Source organism: Daucus carota, chromosome 1, assembly GCF_001625215.2.
Source record: "Daucus carota subsp. sativus chromosome 1, DH1 v3.0, whole genome shotgun sequence".
NCBI lineage: Eukaryota > Viridiplantae > Streptophyta > Magnoliopsida > Apiales > Apiaceae > Daucus > Daucus carota.
Genome location: NC_030381.2, coordinates 28,834,250 through 28,852,854, shown reverse-complemented (window position 1 = coordinate 28,852,854; position 18,605 = coordinate 28,834,250). Strand labels below are relative to the sequence as shown.

The following is an 18,605-nucleotide window of genomic DNA, read 5'->3' as shown; positions in this document are numbered from 1 at the left end:
TCCCGCCCTTCCTCAATTTCAGCGTCCCATTCATACATGACCCCATTTTTGTCCTTTCACATCCTCCTGGATAATCCAAATCAATTTGGGTCATACCCGACTTGATTGGAGTCATATTTGTTGCTCATCCAGGATAACCCGTTTCTATCTGGGTTTCTAAACTGATTTCTCTCCACCATCTACAATGTCAGTTATATATCTCTTCCTATAATCTAGCATGAATCGTGTTTCTACTCCGCCATTACGGATAACAGTTTATTTTTTAAAATTTTGAATCATGTCACAGTATTTTATCTTCCATTTCAAGATCACTTTTAATCTTTCTTGCTTAATGGATCAGACATGTTTCATCGGACGGCAAGACGAATGCATTTTCTCCTTTATCCACTATCTCCCTCTTCTCAGATTAGTGAGTAACAATGTTCTATATTGTGTTTCAGTCTGTGTATAATTATAACTTTCATTTATAGTACATAACTGTTTATGTAGTTCTAAATCGTCCTCTCAGCATCTTGAAGAATTGCAGTTTATATCATATGTCCAATCAACATTATATTCTTTGTAATTATATACAATCATTGGATTTTAATATTTCGCATTAGCTACTTTTCTCTGCAGGGTGTTAATTGTATACAGCACAAAGTGTTTGTTATAATGTCCAAACAAAAATAGTCCTTGCATGAATAACTTAATAGTTTATGTAATACTACTGACTATTAATTTGATTGTCATTTCTTTCTTTTGTGTAATATTTTTTTTTTCCAGTTTATTATATCAAACTGTGATTGGGAGACAGAGGTATCAGTTTAATTTACTTTTATATTTGTAAGCATTTTCATGTAATCTGATTTTTTGACAAGGCTTGGTTTCTTGAATACACAGACACTCTCCTACTTCATCTCAAAATGGTAAGTATGGTTTTAATACTCAGAATGTGTTGATCATCCTTTTGCAGATAAGTAAATGTCGAAGCTCGGTTTAGTGCTCCCATTCTGTCCAACAAACTCAACACTCGGCAGCAACTACCCAAAAAAAATATTCATCCCGACATTGAGCAATGAGCTAAAAATAATGTTGGTATGACGGATTTTGTTTATACTTATACTACTTTGGCATGTAGTTGTTAATGTTTCATTATACTTATACTGTTGGTTCCACTTAAAATTGTTTGCTATGTAGCCATAGTTAGTCTCCAAAAATTTATACTTTTAACTTCTGCTACTCGAAGGATGCTAATATCTTATGGATACCTGCAGGTGCTGAATATCATACCGGGACTTTCTTGGTTTCAGAAAGTGGTGCTCATATGTGTGTGTTGTATATGTTGTTCTAATCATTGTTCTTTACAAATGTTGTAGATACAAAACTCTAACACATCCCGGGCAATTCGATTAAACACCATACTGTATTACTTGATCAGTTGTTGATCTCTTTTACACATAGCAATTGATTTGTCGATCAAAAAGGTAATTATATGACTCAGTTGCCATGTTTTGTAGGTCTGAAAAGAACTCCACTTGATCCTGTTTCTCTGTCTTCCTACAAACATGGTTAGTTGCTTCGACACACTCTACGGGACATTTAAAACATATGAAGCATTGTTATACTTTGTGTCAGTTATGCATATTCTTGATTATTTATTATAATAAACTAAATTTTATCTGATTCTATTATAAGACTTTAGAGTAAGTTTTACTATTATTTTTGTTGTTAGAAAAAAATCGATGGGATTAGTTTTATTGATAACAACTTGATTTACAAAATGTGCTAATACATCACATAGCTAGATATACAATTTACAAATTTTCTCTAATATCCAGTATAGATTATCAGTTTTAAATGTTTTTCCCTGTATCACATGATTCAGTTTTCCCTATTCTATTTTCAATATTCTAAGCGGAAGTTTGACGATCTCTATGCGGAACACACTCTCAATTTAGGCGAGGCTCTTTGTAGATTTCAGTTTGCACTAACTCACTTTGATGGCAGGCAGCTGATCATAAAGTCAAACCCACGCAAAGTCATCAAGCCTGGTAACATACTTGGCCAACATGCTCTTAAATTTCGATTATTTATACGCATGAAGTCCAAAATTAGTTAATGTCATAAGGTTGTAATTGATCATGGTTTGAAAAACACTACAGAGTCTAGACGATAAATGATGAGGGAATGCCACATCACTAGAGGCCTTTTATCAAGGGAAGGCTCTTCATCCATTTTAATGTGGAATTTCCAAAGTCTGGATTCCTCTCACCTGAGAAGTGCAAAAGTTTGGAGACCGTTTTGCCTGTAGCCGCATCAAGCACTCTTCTGATATTGATATGTAAGATTGCAAAGAAACTACCATGCATGATGTTAATATGAAAGAAGAGTTGAGGCTCAAGGAACATCAAAGAAAGCAAGAAGCTTATGATGAAGATGAGGCAGGAGGTATGCCAAGGGCATCTGGCATGTAACCAGCACTATGCCAATGCAACTGTCTTGGTCATAAGAATGACCAGATTTTGCATAAAAAGGTTGTAGGTATCTCAGATCTGCAATTTTATATTGTTGTTATGAACCACCAAGTGTTTATTTCTTCAGTTCCAATGCAGGCTTGGGCTAATATTACAGGAATCTTCAGCTGCTTGCATTATTCATTTTGAATTAATCGATCTGTTATTTAAAATTGATTTTGAATCAATCTGTCTTTTATTTGAAAGTTTCTGGCCATAGGCATGAAATTACTTAGATTTACAAAAGGTGCTACATCGCTTAGCTAGATATCCAATTTACAAATGTCCAAATTTATTTTGTCTTCTTAAAATTTTTGAACATTTGTGACACAAAATAATAAATGATTGTTTTTATAACACGATATTAAATTTTGAATTATTTAAAATATTATTACATGAAAAAATTATCCGTCGTACGGATAAAATTGCTTTAAGTGAAAAAGTTGCAAAAAAAATTATACAATACATTTTTGGAAAAAGTTGTAAAGAAATTATACAAATACTTTTTTGGATCTCAATTTGTTCGGAACTTTTAAAAATAAAACATTGACTTTCTTACACATAATATATGGTGACTAAAACGAAATATAATTTTTTATTATAAAAAACATCTTTTTCAAAACTAAAATTTAAGGTGACTAAAAAGAAATATAAGAGGTTGATTTTTTTACACATAATTTAAGGTGACCAAAACTATAATTTTTTACTATTGAAAAGATTTTTTTTTTCAAACTATAATTCATATTTTTTATTCAGAACAAATTAAAAACAATGAACTATAATATCTTTTTTAACCACCTTAAACTATGTATAAAAGATCAAAATTATAATTAAAAAAAGTTGGAAAGAATAATAAATTATTATGAATAATATTTTACTTAGTAAATATACTATTTTAAACACAGATTCAAATTGGCATATAGCATAATACAGAACTAAAAATAAGACAAAAAAATCTATTATTTTCTTCCTAATATTATCCAAAAACTCAAATCACCAGATTATGCAACAAGGAAAAAATAATTATTTTTAAATTTCAATTGTCCGAATATATTATTGTAAATATTATTGACTTCTATTTTTATTTATATTAGGAAATGTGGAAAGTTACATAAGTAGTGTGCTCTTCATTTTGCGCAACTTTTATAAAATTTTAATGTCTAAATAAGTCGATTATACTTCAACATTATTAATCTTAGTTAAGACTATTAGTTTTTTTTTTTTTTTTTTTTTACTAATTTGGCTTATAGCCTTACAATTTGAGTATCTGTTCTAATATATTTTCGAGGTGAGCCAGAGTCGAACCCAGGACCTGGGCCAACAGAGGATAAGCCCTTAACCACTTAGTTAAGACTATTAGTTTTGTTATGCACGTATTGGATAGTATTAAATTTTGATAGATATTTAGAACTTACTCGAAAAATACCAAATATTAAAAAAGTTGAAGAATTATATATAATGATTCATCTAAAAAAATTATATCACACAATTTAAATATTATTCATGATTTTAAATTAATAACTAATATTGGATATTTGATAGTGTTTTCCTACATAATTATATATTCAAATTAGACATCGAGTGTTAATATAAATTTAAAAAACAGTAATCATGAAATAAAATAGTAAAAAAATATAAAATTGTGTTAAAGAATAAAGTGATGTTAAAATTAATCAGAAAAAATAATAAAATCACCGTGTGCGAAGCATATAAAATTGTGTTAAAGAATAAAGTGATGTTAAAATTAATCAGAAAAAATAATAAAATCACCGTGTGCGAAGCACGTGTAGAACTCTGTTGTCAAGTTTTGAGAAGAGAATGACACACCAGATAACTCAAAATCAGCTTCAAGAAGAACGAAAGTGGTAAGTTTCTTCTTGGGGCATAATATTGGTTCATTCATCATACATGTGTGTTTGTGTTTAAAAATTTACCTCATTGACATGCCGCAGGAACCATGAGTTCCACTGCTAATAAAAGTTTGTTTTCATTTGCTGCCTTTCGCGATTTGCACAAGGAGCTCATCCTTTTTAATTTCTATTATTAATCTCTGCGCAATGGATATTCATTGGTGTTTGTCTAAGATTTTTTATTATTATTAAGAAGTTTAATTTGGTTGGAGTATTCACGTTTTACCGTTTTTGAAACAAGAAGTCACTGAATTCATTCTTTTTTGAGTTGGCTTCTTTTTCTATTATGAATTCTTCAAAAGATTTGGATCACAATCTAACAACACGACCATAGCATGTTTCATAAAATTGTACAATCCTCGAGTTAGAAAAAGGGACGTGTAATAATATGCAATAAAAAAATGATTATTGGATGTGTACAGATAAGTTATCAATTATAAGAATATGAAAACAACATACATTACCCGTGTGCGAAGCACGGGCCAGATATACTAGTTTATAATAAAAGACATATATATTATATATTTTCTTAGAAAGATTATATTTAAGTCAAGTGAAGTGAATCAATTATATATCTATGTTGACTATCCCTTAATTTATGCATACATTATGGCATTTATATTTAATTGACATACTCTGGTGTTATTTAATTGTCATCTCTGAATGCTTGATGAAATACAAACCCTGTATTCTGACTAATACATGGAACAACAGACCTAAAATCGATCTTAAGGATCTGAATTGCTAGCTTCTTTATGTATTATTTATTTATTTATTTGTGATAAAATAAAGTGTATAAAAATAATATATATTTAAAATAATTCATTTTTAAAATATTTAAATTTAGTTAAATAATTCATTAATATTCCCAAAACGATATAATTCATTCGTATGTCAAAATATTATAATTTAGTTAAATAACTCATTTTAAAATATTATAAGTTAGTTAAATTTTTTAGTTAAATATTTTCTAGAAAATCGATGTCTTAATGCATTACTCTGCCAAAATATATCACATAGATTACAATACATTATTATGCCAAAAAATTGTAACAAAAAATATCTATTATAAATACATTTTAGACATTAATAATTATGTAAAATAAATTCTATCGGTTACAAAATTTGAATTTCAATACTCATCAAACATCTTAATACAAAATCTCATTCTCAATTTTACTCGCTAAATTAAATCTGTTACTAACATTAACTACATAATTCAAAAACTCTTATTCATTTACTTTCTTTTTTGTTAAAATATTGTCTTTATATTTGTTGCAAATCTCTAATCTCACTGTAAATCATAATATCATAAAAAAAATTCGCATCTGCTATTATGCTTCCTTAATTTATTCGATTTTTAAGTTGGATGGAATAATTAACAAGTATGATTAATCAATTTCTTTTGGTAATATTAAAATATATAGTTACTCATTCAATGCTAAACAACTAAAATGTATCATGTAAATTTAGGTATAGCGTATCCCCTAGATTTAGGAAACATTCAGATTCAGTTAAGTATATGACAGTCGTTGCAAATTTTAAATTTCAATGCGGTTTAAAATATCAGTATGTAAATTATAATCCATGATTTTAATTTATTAATTTGATCTCTTATTCATTTAGGTAACATATATAAGTAGCAACAATATAATTAGTATACTTCTCTATTAAAGACGTCTTTATTTTATTTAATTGTTAATCAAATGAAGTGTAGAAACAAAATCTATTTATATTTTTTATAAAAGACGTATATATTATATTTTTTTAGAAAGATTGTATTTATGTCAAGTGAAGTGAATCAATTATATATGTAGGTTGACTATCTCTGAATTTCTGTATACATTATAGCATTTGTATTTAATTGACATAACTAATTGGTGTTATTTGATTGTTATCTCTGAATGCTCGATGAAATACAAATCATGTATTCTGACTAATACATGGAACATCAGACCTAAATTTTATGGATGATACTCGATCTGAAGGATCTGAATTGCTAGCTTGCTAACGTATTTTTTTTATCAATTTATTAATTTGTGATAAAATAAAGTGTATAAGAATAATATATATATATATATATATATATATATATCTTTCAGAATATTTAAATTTAGTTAAATAATTCATTACTATTCCCAAAACGATACAATTCATTGGTATGCCAAAATATCATAGTTTAGTTAAATAATTCATTATAAAAATATTATCATATAGTTAAAATTTTTAGTTAAATATTTTATAAAAAATCAATGTCTTAATTCAGTACAATGCCAAAAAATATTACGTAATTTAAATACATTACTATGCCAAAAAACTGTAACAGAAAAAATATCTATTTTAAATGCATTTTAGTCATTGATAATTCTGAAAAATAAATTCTATCTATTATAGATTTTGAATTTGAATACTCATCAAATATTATAATACAAAATCTCATTCACTATTTTACTCGCTAAATTAAATCTGCTACTAACATAAACTACATAATCAAAAACTCTTATATATTTAGTTTCTTTTTTATTGAAATGTTGTTTTTGTATATATTGCAGATCTCCATTCTCACAAAAAAAAACTGCACATCTGCTATTATAAAATACCTACGTCAATTCCAACTCTAAAATTGCATATGCTACAGTAACAACATATATACAAAGATTTTTGTCGCTACGTTTAATAAATATATAAATTTACAGTTACACTTTTTTAGTATAATAATGTATTGTAATGGGAGGTAAAATGATAAATAGATATACTATAAAATATTAATTGAGAAATATTTCATACTTTAACTTATTACATGCATGTATAGGTATGTAGGGAGTCAATCATTGTTGACTTGAGTGGAGAACTCGCAGAATATTTGATTCATATTTATCAAGACGATTTAGAAACGGCGGTGATCTTGGTTCTAGCAAGTATGAAGGTTCAAATGTGTGAAGGTTGGATCATAATTTGCATTCGTCACAATCATATACACATCTAAATATATTTAATTCTGAAACATGTTTGGTGACAATCTATACAACTACATGAAATATCAGTTTTATCAACACACCGATATCAAAAGTTGATGTTAATTTAAATTTGAGTGCGGTATATAGCATGAGACATAGTTATTTATTTAATTTGCTCATTTATTCACACAGAATCGTATAATTATATATTTCATATCAAAATAATATGAGAATAATTTATAAATTTTTTATATTGTTCCAGGCTTGATCGTGATGGATATGTATAGCTTCCAGATCTCGGATTATAACATCTCCAAGAATGCTGAATAATCGTACTACAATATTTAGATTTTTGTGAAATAATAATATAATAAGTATTTGAAATTATGCTCAAATTCTTTATAGATTATGAGGTTATCATCCGGACTATGTTTATTTTGGATTATATATATATATTTTAATTTTATTCTTCATTTGGGATTATTTGATAGTTTAATTTTCTATTCTTAATCACAAAAATTATTTTACTACGCCACAAAAAACCAACTACAATATCAAGACACCCGTGCGCGGAGCGCGGGCAAGAAAAGCTAGTTATTAATAAATTTATAACCCGTGTCCTTATATTTTCCTTTGATTTTGTTGACCAAACTCTCATTTTTGTGAGCATATCTTACAATATTGTAAATATAATTAGGAATTATCTCAAAAATACTCAAACAACAATATTTTTTCTATACATACTATGTCCACAACTCTAATTACAACTCTTACGACATGAAAATTAATCATTATAATCATATATATAATTTTAATCATATCTTTAAAAATAATTTAAACAAATGAATATTTTTAATAAAAATTTCCCAAATAATTCTGTATAGGCGGGATGCTAATTGCTAAATAGTAGTAAATACTCACCGTGATGAAGAGAGGGACGTGGGAAAATCGCTATGCACCAAAAGCTTACTTTTCAAAATCAAATAATTAAGATTTGGACCAGCCAAAAATTTACGTCAAGACGTAGAGGGTAGAGTATATAAATAATGTTAAAACTTTCCCCATCTCGAGTTCATGTCAACAGCACCACAAACCAGCTACTAATCCTGTTGGCTTGAATAATACGAGTAGAATAATACCCACACAAATAATAGTATAATATTACCCATACACTTGTCACTTGTCTATCAAACAAATATATCGGAGATTATACCATGTCAACTATTCATGCAAGTTGTCGAATAAGACGTTTTAAACGAACCAACTTCAATTAACTACTCATTGCTAGTTTTTTAATATTTATATTTATATAATTTATAAATAAGAAGATATTCTAATATTTCAAAGTGAGGGAAATCAAATTCATGGTATTATAATAATAATAATAATTATTATTATTATTATTATTATTTAATTATTATTATTATTATTACTATTACTACTTTATTATAGGGGTGATCAAAAAACGGCACAAACTGCATAAACCGCCCGCACCGCAACGCAACAAGCGATTTTTAATTATTGTGATACGATTGCGATTTAAATTTTCCACAAACCGCGCGGTGTGGATGCGGTTTAACATTTTACTAGTGTAGTTCAAATCGCACCACACCGCAATATAATAGCATATGTAAATACATTAGTAGTCGTTAAATAAAATATTATATATATATATATATATATATATATATATTATTTATAATTATACTATGTTAAATAAAATATAATAGCATATGTAAATACTATTATTTATAATTATACTATGTATGACTGTATACTATTTAAATTTTGAACCTTATTGTTCTAAAAAAATCTTTTTATTCTCTACAACTTTCGTTCTTTAAGTTTTTTCGAAAAATATCATTTAGATGGTCAAAAAATTTAAATAAAGATCTGATTTTAATTAAATATGATTAAATTTCCCAAAATGCCCCTGCAAAAGTTAACCGTAACGGCAGAAATTAATGGAAAGGGTGTAAAGTGTCTACAGGTTAAAAGTCTGGGGCTGCAAAGTGTATTTTCCAAAACTATTAGGTGCAATGTGCAATATGCTGAAATCAAAGGGGTGCCAATTGCAATTAACTCTATAATTTTTCATTATTGAATTAATTCTATTTTTTCAAAAAAATACTACCACGTATTAATTACGATAAATTATACTGCCCAATTAAGATTAAGTCGGGATGTTCCGTTTTAGCTGTATAGATGACAATATGGTATTATATATAGTTATACATAAATATCTATAAAAATGAAAAATTGAGAAATCACTGAATTTGTGAAAATTGTATTAAAAACAATTATAAATTTATGTACCAACTATTTCAAGGAATCAAGTAACATCGCCAAATCATCATCTTTGGTTAAATTAAATGATAGCTCTTCGCAGTTAATGATAGTCCATTGAATTAATAAGTAAAAAATAAATAGAAATAATAAAAAGTTCATTACCTTTTCTGGGCTAATACCTCAATTTCAGTAGTTTGGGTTTTGTAGCTGAACCACTAGTTCGGCCCTGTATCCAACCAACTTTATACAAACAATCTAAAAAGTCTTGATCCATAAGCAACCTAAATATGAATGTGGACAATCCATATATTCTAACCAACCACATACAAACTAGTTCTGGTGGTCGATCTGCATGCAAGTTGTACTAATACTACATCCTCGAAAGTGAAGTAATGTGTAATTTAGGACTTGCTCATTTGAAAATAAAATATGCATCCACTATTTCATACACTTTTAAGTCACCAATTGATACATGAGCCTTAAATGGAACCGTCACTCTAACAATAAGAAAATTTACAAAATTTTTTGATGGATCCGCCACTAGGTGCATCCATCGTTAGTCCGCTTCAATCATTTGACAACTTCTAATTATCTGAGTAGCTTCTAGTATCCATAACCTGATAGGATTGGATAAATGAATAAGTAACAAAAACTAAAGCGTATCTATCAGATGTACTGAAACGAGTAACAGAACTCAGTAGAGGAATATTACCTGAATTGTCCATGGGGTTGACAGGCATGGCAGGCTCAGGCTCTTTGATCTCGACAACTACACAATCCGACATCAAAAAGGTTTTCGCCACAGATGAAGCATGTTCCAAGCAACATCTCACAACCTGAAACACATGTACATTTAAGTCACAATGCCAAGTTCCAAGTAGACCTACTAGACATTTACATTCATCAATATCATTCTATTCATTTAACTTTTATAATTATAAGTTGCCTCTTTTCTACTGGTAGAAGAAAGAAACCCCATTGAAGTCTGAGTTTATGAGTTTTAATATACCCTCATAGTAAGAAAAGGTAGCCACTAAAATTAGACTCACATGTGAATAAAAAGCTGGCCAGATAACCCCTAGCTGTCGATGAAGTAGTTAAAATTCCAAGGGAATTTTTTATTATCAGATATAATTAGCAAAGAGGGAAGCTCAGCACATGAAACAGACTACCAGAGTGCAGGTAAAACCTCTATAGATCACAGGACCGTGATTTATTGATTGCAGGATATCATTTTACATACAGAATTAATAGTTTAATAATTTGTTTAGGTCATCAGATTATTTAAATTATTTATCGTATTGTACTGTGTCAATTTGAGCAAGATACATTCATCAAATTGTACGTATATAATTTTACTGCACTAAGGTACTCATGTTTATAAATTGGAAAGTCTTGGTATTAAAGTAGCTTAAATGTATAAATTTAGTCCATCCCTCAAGGGAGTATAAAATTATTATAATGTGTATGATAGGCTTTTCCTAAATTCAATTAATACACACACACACACACACACACATATACTATGTTACTCCGACTCTTCTATTTAAGTTGCCGTACCCGTGTCGGACACTCGGACACGACACTTATTTCATGTCGGATCCTTTGACTAAAATGTGGACACTTTGACCAATTTAAAAATCAAATATGAGTCAAACTTACAATTCCAAAGAAATATGTGAGAAAAAAGAAAGAAGCAAGAAAGGGATTAAAGTATAGAAGACGCTTAATTTGCAAAATCCCCTACAAAATCATGTCTAATTTGAATTTTATTGTTACTTTTTGTTAAGATGACTAACTTACCGTACTTCTTTATTACTATACTACGACGTGTCCCCGTACCTGTGTCCAAAAATAGGACAGTGTCCACAGTGTCCCCATGTCCCCAATTTTTAAAGTTCCCGAGTCTGACACCCGGATATGTGTCGTGTCCGACACTCCGTACCCGAGTCAAAGTAACATAGCATATATATACATATATAGGAGAGGGTTCCGGTACAAACTTACAAACTTACAAACCTTTTTTATTTTTTATTTTATTTTTCGTATGTGTTAATTATTAGTTACTCCCTCTGTCTACATAAAACATAGTTTTATAACTCATTTTTGAAAATTTTCTTTTTAGTATAAAAATATAAACATCAAACTTTTATTCAGAAGAAAAAAAAAGTTCAAAATAATTTGTCAAACTACATTTTACGAGAGTATTAGAATGCATGTTGAGTCCCCGTCCCTCAATGTAAACAAATGAGGGGGGCAGAGGGAGTATATAAGGTATCCATGTTGAAAATAATTGAAAATTCATCAGTATTTCATTTGAAAACATATAGATAAACTATACGTTCAACACATAAATAATTTGAGTTCGACATTTTTTAACATATTTTGTTGAACATGGTTAAAATTGTGTTGGAGAAGTACATAAACTAATAAACTAATTTTTTAATGTAAGAACTAAGTTAAACATAGTATTATATAACCAATAGTTATGTTTCTAGACCCTAACCAAACCCAGAGGTATTGTTTAAGCATCTCTATAAATATATTCAACACAATGATAATTAGTGTTCTACACCCGATGTTGAACCCCAGTTATAAATGTGTTGAATGCACGATTTCTTTATGCGTTAATTTTTAAAAATTGTAATGTTTTTTCAATACTTTTCAAAATGGATACTTTCTATAACTAAGTATTAACACTTTGGGAGAATTAAAAAAAATTCAAAAAAAAAAGTTTGTAAGTTTGTAACTTAAAAAAGTTTTATTTGATCCTGTCCCTACATATATATACATATACTTTATTATCCTCTTATTTACTTGTTGATTTTAATCTTCTCTGTATTACTACATTTTGGTATGTCTGTAAGGTAACTACACATACACATGTATACACACACATATACACATATGTATACACACATATATATTTACATATGTATATGTGTGTGTGTGTATTACATGTAAAGAGCAGTACTCAGTTCATATTAGATACTGTGGGCTTGCAGTCTATTACTACATCACTCACCTTGGTTGGGTCAATGATCCCAGCAGCCATCAAATCTTCATAGTTTCCCGTAGCTGCATTATATCCATACTTCTGGTCATCTGAGGCAAGCACCTAGATTGTACAAATTTGTTATTAATAAAAAGTAAGACATAATTACAAAACAAGTATATGTGAAGAAAATTAAAAAGACAAATCAAAACAAATTCTTTCCAACTACCTTTTCACTGACGACACTTCCATTAACACCGGCATTTTTGGCAATCAACTTGAGAGGATAGCTCAAAGCTCTTTTTACTATATCTGCCCCAACCTGCAAGTCACATCAAAGTGTTACTTCTCAAACACCTAGCCATAAGCCAATGGTTGCCTGTAAAGTTCTCTTAGCAGGGGTCTTATTGCTTTACAAGGCGTAATGTATTTTAAACACTTTATCAAGTTCTTCAAATTAAGTTAGCGTACAGTTGCAAATAGCATCAATCTCGACATGATACTGAAAGAGATTTACTTTATTCGTACACCTGAATACTGTCAAGTGGTGGTGAAACAAAAAGAACTACCTTTTCCTCGTTATTCTCAAGACTGTCCCTAATGGCATCAACTTTGGCAGCTAGCCTTAAAAGAGTACAGCCGCCACCAACAACAATACCTTCCTCAACAGCTGCCTGAGAAATGTTTGGATAGTTACCTTGTTAGCAGGCCTGATATACAGCAACCATGTTTAAAGGAAAATCTTTTCTTCCAGTGAAATAGATATACCTTTGTTGCATTAAGAGCGTCTTCTACTCTAAGCTTTTTCTCCTTTAACTCTGTTTCAGTTTGTGCTCCAACCTACACATAAATTGATTTATAAATAACTACATGTAAACTTTACCATGCAACTCATTAGTAAGCTTAAGCAAAGTGAAATCATATTAAACATGCCTGAATGACAGCAACACCTCCCGAGAGCTTTGCAATTCTTTCATTAAGTTTTTCTTTTTCATAATCTTGCTCGGCAGCCTGCATTAATGAGAACAAGTAATTAGGACAATAGTGAAGCTGTGGCCTTTAAACATACAGAGAGGATGTATACTGACCTCGATGAGGTTTCTGATTTGTGATACACGTGTGTTAACTGCATCTTGTGTGCTGCCATCCCCAACGATTGTAGTTGTATCCTTTGTCAGAACAACCTTGGCGGCATGACCCAATACATCTTTGTCAGCTTTGTCTAAGCTAAGCCCAACCTCTTCTCTAATCACAGTCCCTACAAAAGACAAATTACAAAAAGGAAATCAAAATTGAGGTGTGCAATACCCAAGCATGGTAAATACTGAAATGGGAAAGGTGCATGAGATACAGAACAGAATGACTTCGTGAGTGTATGGGGGGGGGGGGGGGGGAGAGAGAGAGAGAGAGACCTCCTGTAAGAATGGCAATGTCATCAAGATACTGGCTCTTTCGTTCCCCAAACCCGGGAGCTTTAAGTGCAGCAATCTTCAAGGCCCCTCTAAGCTTGTTAACGACAAGAGTTGCTAGAGCTTCTTGCTCAATGTCTTCTGCAATTATTAGAATAGGGTAGCTACCTCGAATGGCATCTTCCAGTACATTAACAAGATCCCTTGCATTTGTCACTTTCTTGTCAACTAGTAATAGCTGCAAAATAGGGTTTCTTAACCAATCTGATGGTTTATATTAATCTATAAATTAACATACTTAAGGAGCACAAAGTTTACAAGTTATGGCTCACCTTGCAGTTCTCATATTCAACAGTCATCTTTTCACTATCAGTTACAAAGTATGGTGAGATGTAACCACGATCAAATTGCATTCCTTCAACAACATATAAACTGTTTTCTGCACTTTTACCCTCTTCCAAAGTCACTACTCCTTTTCGACCCACTTTACTCATTGCTTCTGCTATCATATTTCCTATTTCATAGTTGTTTCCAGCACTAACTGCAGCCACATCTGCCAATTCACAGTCTTCAACCTAAAATTTCAAGTATGACATGGTAAATAGTGACCACAATCTAATACTACTTCAGAGTTGAGATTGCAAAAGCTGCACAAAATCAAGAAATGTCATTTATAGAATTTTATAACTAATCAACATTACCTCTTTTGACATCAATTTAAGTTCAGTCACTAAAGCCTTTGTTGTCTTCTCAATGCCTCTGGTGACAAGGACAGGGTTTGCACCAGCTATAACTACCTGAATCAGATTAGAGTAATCAATGAGAATTCACATAGCACGATTTTTCCTCAACTATTATGCAAAATCTACCAAACAAACCTTAACACCTTCAGCGATAATACCCTGTGCAAGAACAACAGATGTTGTTGTCCCGTCACCAGCCAAATCATTGGTCTTAGCAGCCGCTTGTCTCACCAACTTTGCACCAATGTTTTCCACCGGATCCTCCAATTCAACCTGAAATGAATTAATAAATATAACTACACTTAATCGCCTGATCAATAAACTTGGATGCATAAATTTACTTAGTCTAGAAGCTGCATACAGGCAGATAAGTTCTTGGACACCCACTACTTGTCCCTACTAATTAAAATTCACCGGATAACCAGCCTTTAAAAATTAACAATGCTCTGAAAACTAATTAATGATGTCTTAAACAAAAAGCTTTTATTTCCACAACCCTTTCTTAATTTTCTTTATATACAGTTTTTACTTACACCCGGCATTGAATAGTCGTAGAACAAATTACAAAAGATTAAGTTATAAGATCATTGTCATGAATGAATTGATCAATACTTATAATGTTTCATACCCAGCCATGTGTTACTCTTAAAGAAATAAATGACAATCAAATGATTAGAGAAGTGTCCGAGTGTAGTCACCTTTGTAACAGAATATTACAATTTTCCACTGATAGGGCTTGATAAAATATTTGCAAAAAAAAAACAGGGCCCCATAATTATTTTAGTTGTCTAAATAGAATAACAATTTGTGCAGTTATTCTAGGAAGTTTTCAGTAATCAGATTCCCAGTTACATTTACAACAGAATTAGCTCATACGAGTACCTCTTTCGCAACAGTAACTCCATCATTTACAATTTTTGGGGAACCATATTTGCTCTCTAGGACTACATTCCTTCCCTTTGGACCGAGAGTTACACCAACTAGATCAGCCAGCTTATTCACTCCATTCTGCAAGAAGAAAGAACTGGGTTATTCACAAGCAGGAAAATATACTAGCAACTGACGAAAATGTTATAGAAAAAATATGTACTTGTAGCTTCTTTATCGCAGATCCATCCTTGTTGAAATACAATTCCTTTGCAGCTGCAGTTACTAGAGGACGTGCTTTTCGTACAGAAACACTTTGTCTCCTGCCAAATGGCCGTGAAGATATAGAGGCAAAAGATGATAACTTTGTAGATGAGCTCAGAATCTTCTTATCCATCACTGAGCCACTGGGCGCAATCAAGGAGCCAGCAGAAGACATAGCAGCAAATGTGGAAGCCATCTACTAACTATACGACAAAAGGGACCATTATCTTCAATCAGAAAAAACTCTATACCTCAAAATACAGGAGAGAGATATTCATCAATGATCATCGTAAGTGCACTTCTACTAATCAGTTCAGTTTTAATGTAAATATAAATGTATAGCCGCCTTATCTGCAATTCAACCATGAGGCTGGCTAAAGGAATTTCAAGAGTAAATATACAAATAAACTCAACTAAACAATGATCATAGCATTCAATCTACAAACAGCATTCCCTCTGGCCACAAAAGAGTCTTGTTTATAAAATTTAGTACAACGATAAACCTCAAATACTTAAGGGTACAGCATGTATAGCTCAATACAAGAACCCGAAACCCAAAATTCCCACCCCCAATTCTATCCTTTCTAAAACCAGTACAATCCAAGATACCCAAAAACAGTAGCACTTAGTCAACTCAATAACATCACAATTAAAGCCAGATTACAATTGATGGGTTTACAAGTTACAACTAACACAACTAAAAAAACCCATTTCACAGAAAAGAAAAATTGCAAACACAAATTCAAAAAGCTGAAATCTTGAAACAGAAAGTCAGGAGTTGAGCAATTCTCAAGTTAAAATAGAAGTGAATTAGCCAACAGAAAACAGCAAGAACAAGTGTGTGTGTGTGTGTGTGTGTTTTATTGCAATTCAAAGGGCTTACTCTGAGTGAAGAGAAGAAGAGAAATGGGAATGAAGCGGAGAGTTATCTTGGGCGGGCGGGGGCTTATCTTTTGCTTTCGACTCTTATCACCTGCTTTCTACTTGTACTTTTATAGACGAGCTAGCTGGGGATTAGGTTACACTGTCAAACTGAAACCGATTAATATTTTTGCTAAATCTTTTTTATTATCTCTCGAATCTTCCACACAAATATAGAATGATTGATAACTACACTCTATCTAATATTTTTGATTTTTTTCATATATCTTTTGATTATATATTGTAGAATTTCGATGCTGATTGTGTTATTAGGAGGTGATGTTTTTGAATTCATTTCTCTCTGATAATAAAAATAGGAATTCATTTCCGTCAAATATTAAAAATAATTATAGATATGTTTCAATTAATTTGAGTGTCAAATAAAAATTAAACTAAACTAAAAGTTATGGATGAGAACAATTAAATAGTTTAATTTTATTTGAATTTAGGGACATACTCTTTATTAATAAGAAGAAAATAAACAATTTTGATTATCTTTAGAGTTAATTGCAATTGGCACCCCTTTGGTTTCGGCTTATTGCACATTGAACCTAATAGTTTTTGAAAAATACATTTTGCAGCCTCAGACTTTTAACCTGTAGACACTTTGCACCCTTTCCGTTAATTTCTGCCGTTGCCGTTAATTTTTGTAGGGGCATTTTGGGAAATTTAATTATATTTAATTAAAATCAGATTTTTATTTAAATTTTCTGACCATCAAAACGATATTTTTCGGAAAAACTTAAAAAAACGAAAGTTGTAGATAATAAAAAGATCTTTTTAGAACAATAAGGTTCAAAATTTAAATAATTATTAAAAAACGATTGTTCCCAATTTCGATTGTGTTTGTAGATGCCGTATGGCTTTTAATTAATGAATTGATTCCTTTTTATCAAAAAAAAAAAACGATTGTTCATTTTTACAAGATTGCTAATTTTTGAATTTTTTAAAAATAATTATAAAAAGAATTACGAAAATTTTGAACCTAGTTCTAAGAAGATCCTTTTATTCTCTACAACTTTCGTTCTTTAAGTTTTTCCGAAAAATATCGTTTAGATGGTCAAAAAAATTAAATAAAAGTCTGATTTTAATTAAATATAATTAAATTTCCTAAAATGCCCCTGCAAAAGTTAACGGTAACGGCAGAATTTAACGGAAAGGGTGCAGGGTGCAAAGTTCTACGGGTTAAAAGTCTGGGGATGCAAAATATATTTTCCAAAACTATTAGGTGCAATGTGCAATAAGCTGAAATCAAAAGGGTGCCAATTGCAATTAACTCTTATCTTTATAATAATTTTAAGGGCTTTTTTTATTCATAACCACGTTTTCAATCTTATTTCCAAAAATACTACCTTATCCAATCTTATTTTCAAAAATACTACCTTCTCTAAAATATTTTCAAAAATACTATGGTTGCATATGCAACTATATATGCAACTACAAATCCTGATTTCAAGTTTCAGATTTCAAATGTCATTTTCGACCTCATATTTGGGATCGATATATATATATATATATATATATATATATATATATATATATATATATATATATATATATATATATATATATATATATATATATATATATATATATATATATATATATATATATATATATATATATCGAGTCCAAATATGAGGTCGAAAATGACATTTGAAATCTGCAACTTGAAATCAGGATTTGTAGTTGCATATATGGTTGCATATGCAACCACCGTATTTTTGGAAAATATTTTCAAAAAGGTAGTATTTT

At 30.2% G+C, this 18,605-nt stretch overlaps 1 protein-coding gene and 1 long non-coding RNA gene across 3 annotated transcripts; one reads left to right on the top strand and one right to left on the bottom strand.

Annotated features, from left to right (window-relative positions):
* LOC108214601 (uncharacterized) lies at window positions 1-2,560 on the top strand. Of its 2 annotated transcripts, XR_010284203.1 has the most exons (6): window positions 1-186; window positions 341-409; window positions 956-1,077; window positions 1,257-1,550; window positions 1,990-2,033; window positions 2,145-2,560. It is a non-coding gene; the product is annotated as an uncharacterized LOC108214601 (long non-coding RNA). The 2 variants fall into 2 exon arrangements; XR_001805721.2 differs by having other exon boundaries at window positions 1-409.
* Window positions 2,561-10,041: 7,481 nt separating this feature from the next.
* LOC108204522 (ruBisCO large subunit-binding protein subunit beta, chloroplastic) lies at window positions 10,042-16,969 on the bottom strand. Its single transcript, XM_017374010.2, has 15 exons — window positions 16,813-16,969; window positions 15,889-16,132; window positions 15,681-15,806; window positions 14,934-15,071; window positions 14,757-14,852; window positions 14,388-14,630; window positions 14,059-14,293; window positions 13,735-13,904; window positions 13,580-13,657; window positions 13,415-13,486; window positions 13,216-13,320; window positions 12,876-12,968; window positions 12,677-12,769; window positions 10,364-10,487; window positions 10,042-10,268 (listed from the first exon to the last, which is right to left on the bottom strand). The coding sequence occupies exons 2-15, from the start codon at window positions 16,123-16,125 to the stop codon at window positions 10,255-10,257; spliced, it is 1,824 nt and encodes a 607-aa protein (XP_017229499.1). The 5' UTR covers window positions 16,126-16,132; window positions 16,813-16,969; the 3' UTR covers window positions 10,042-10,254.
* Window positions 16,970-18,605: the final 1,636 nt, after the last annotated feature.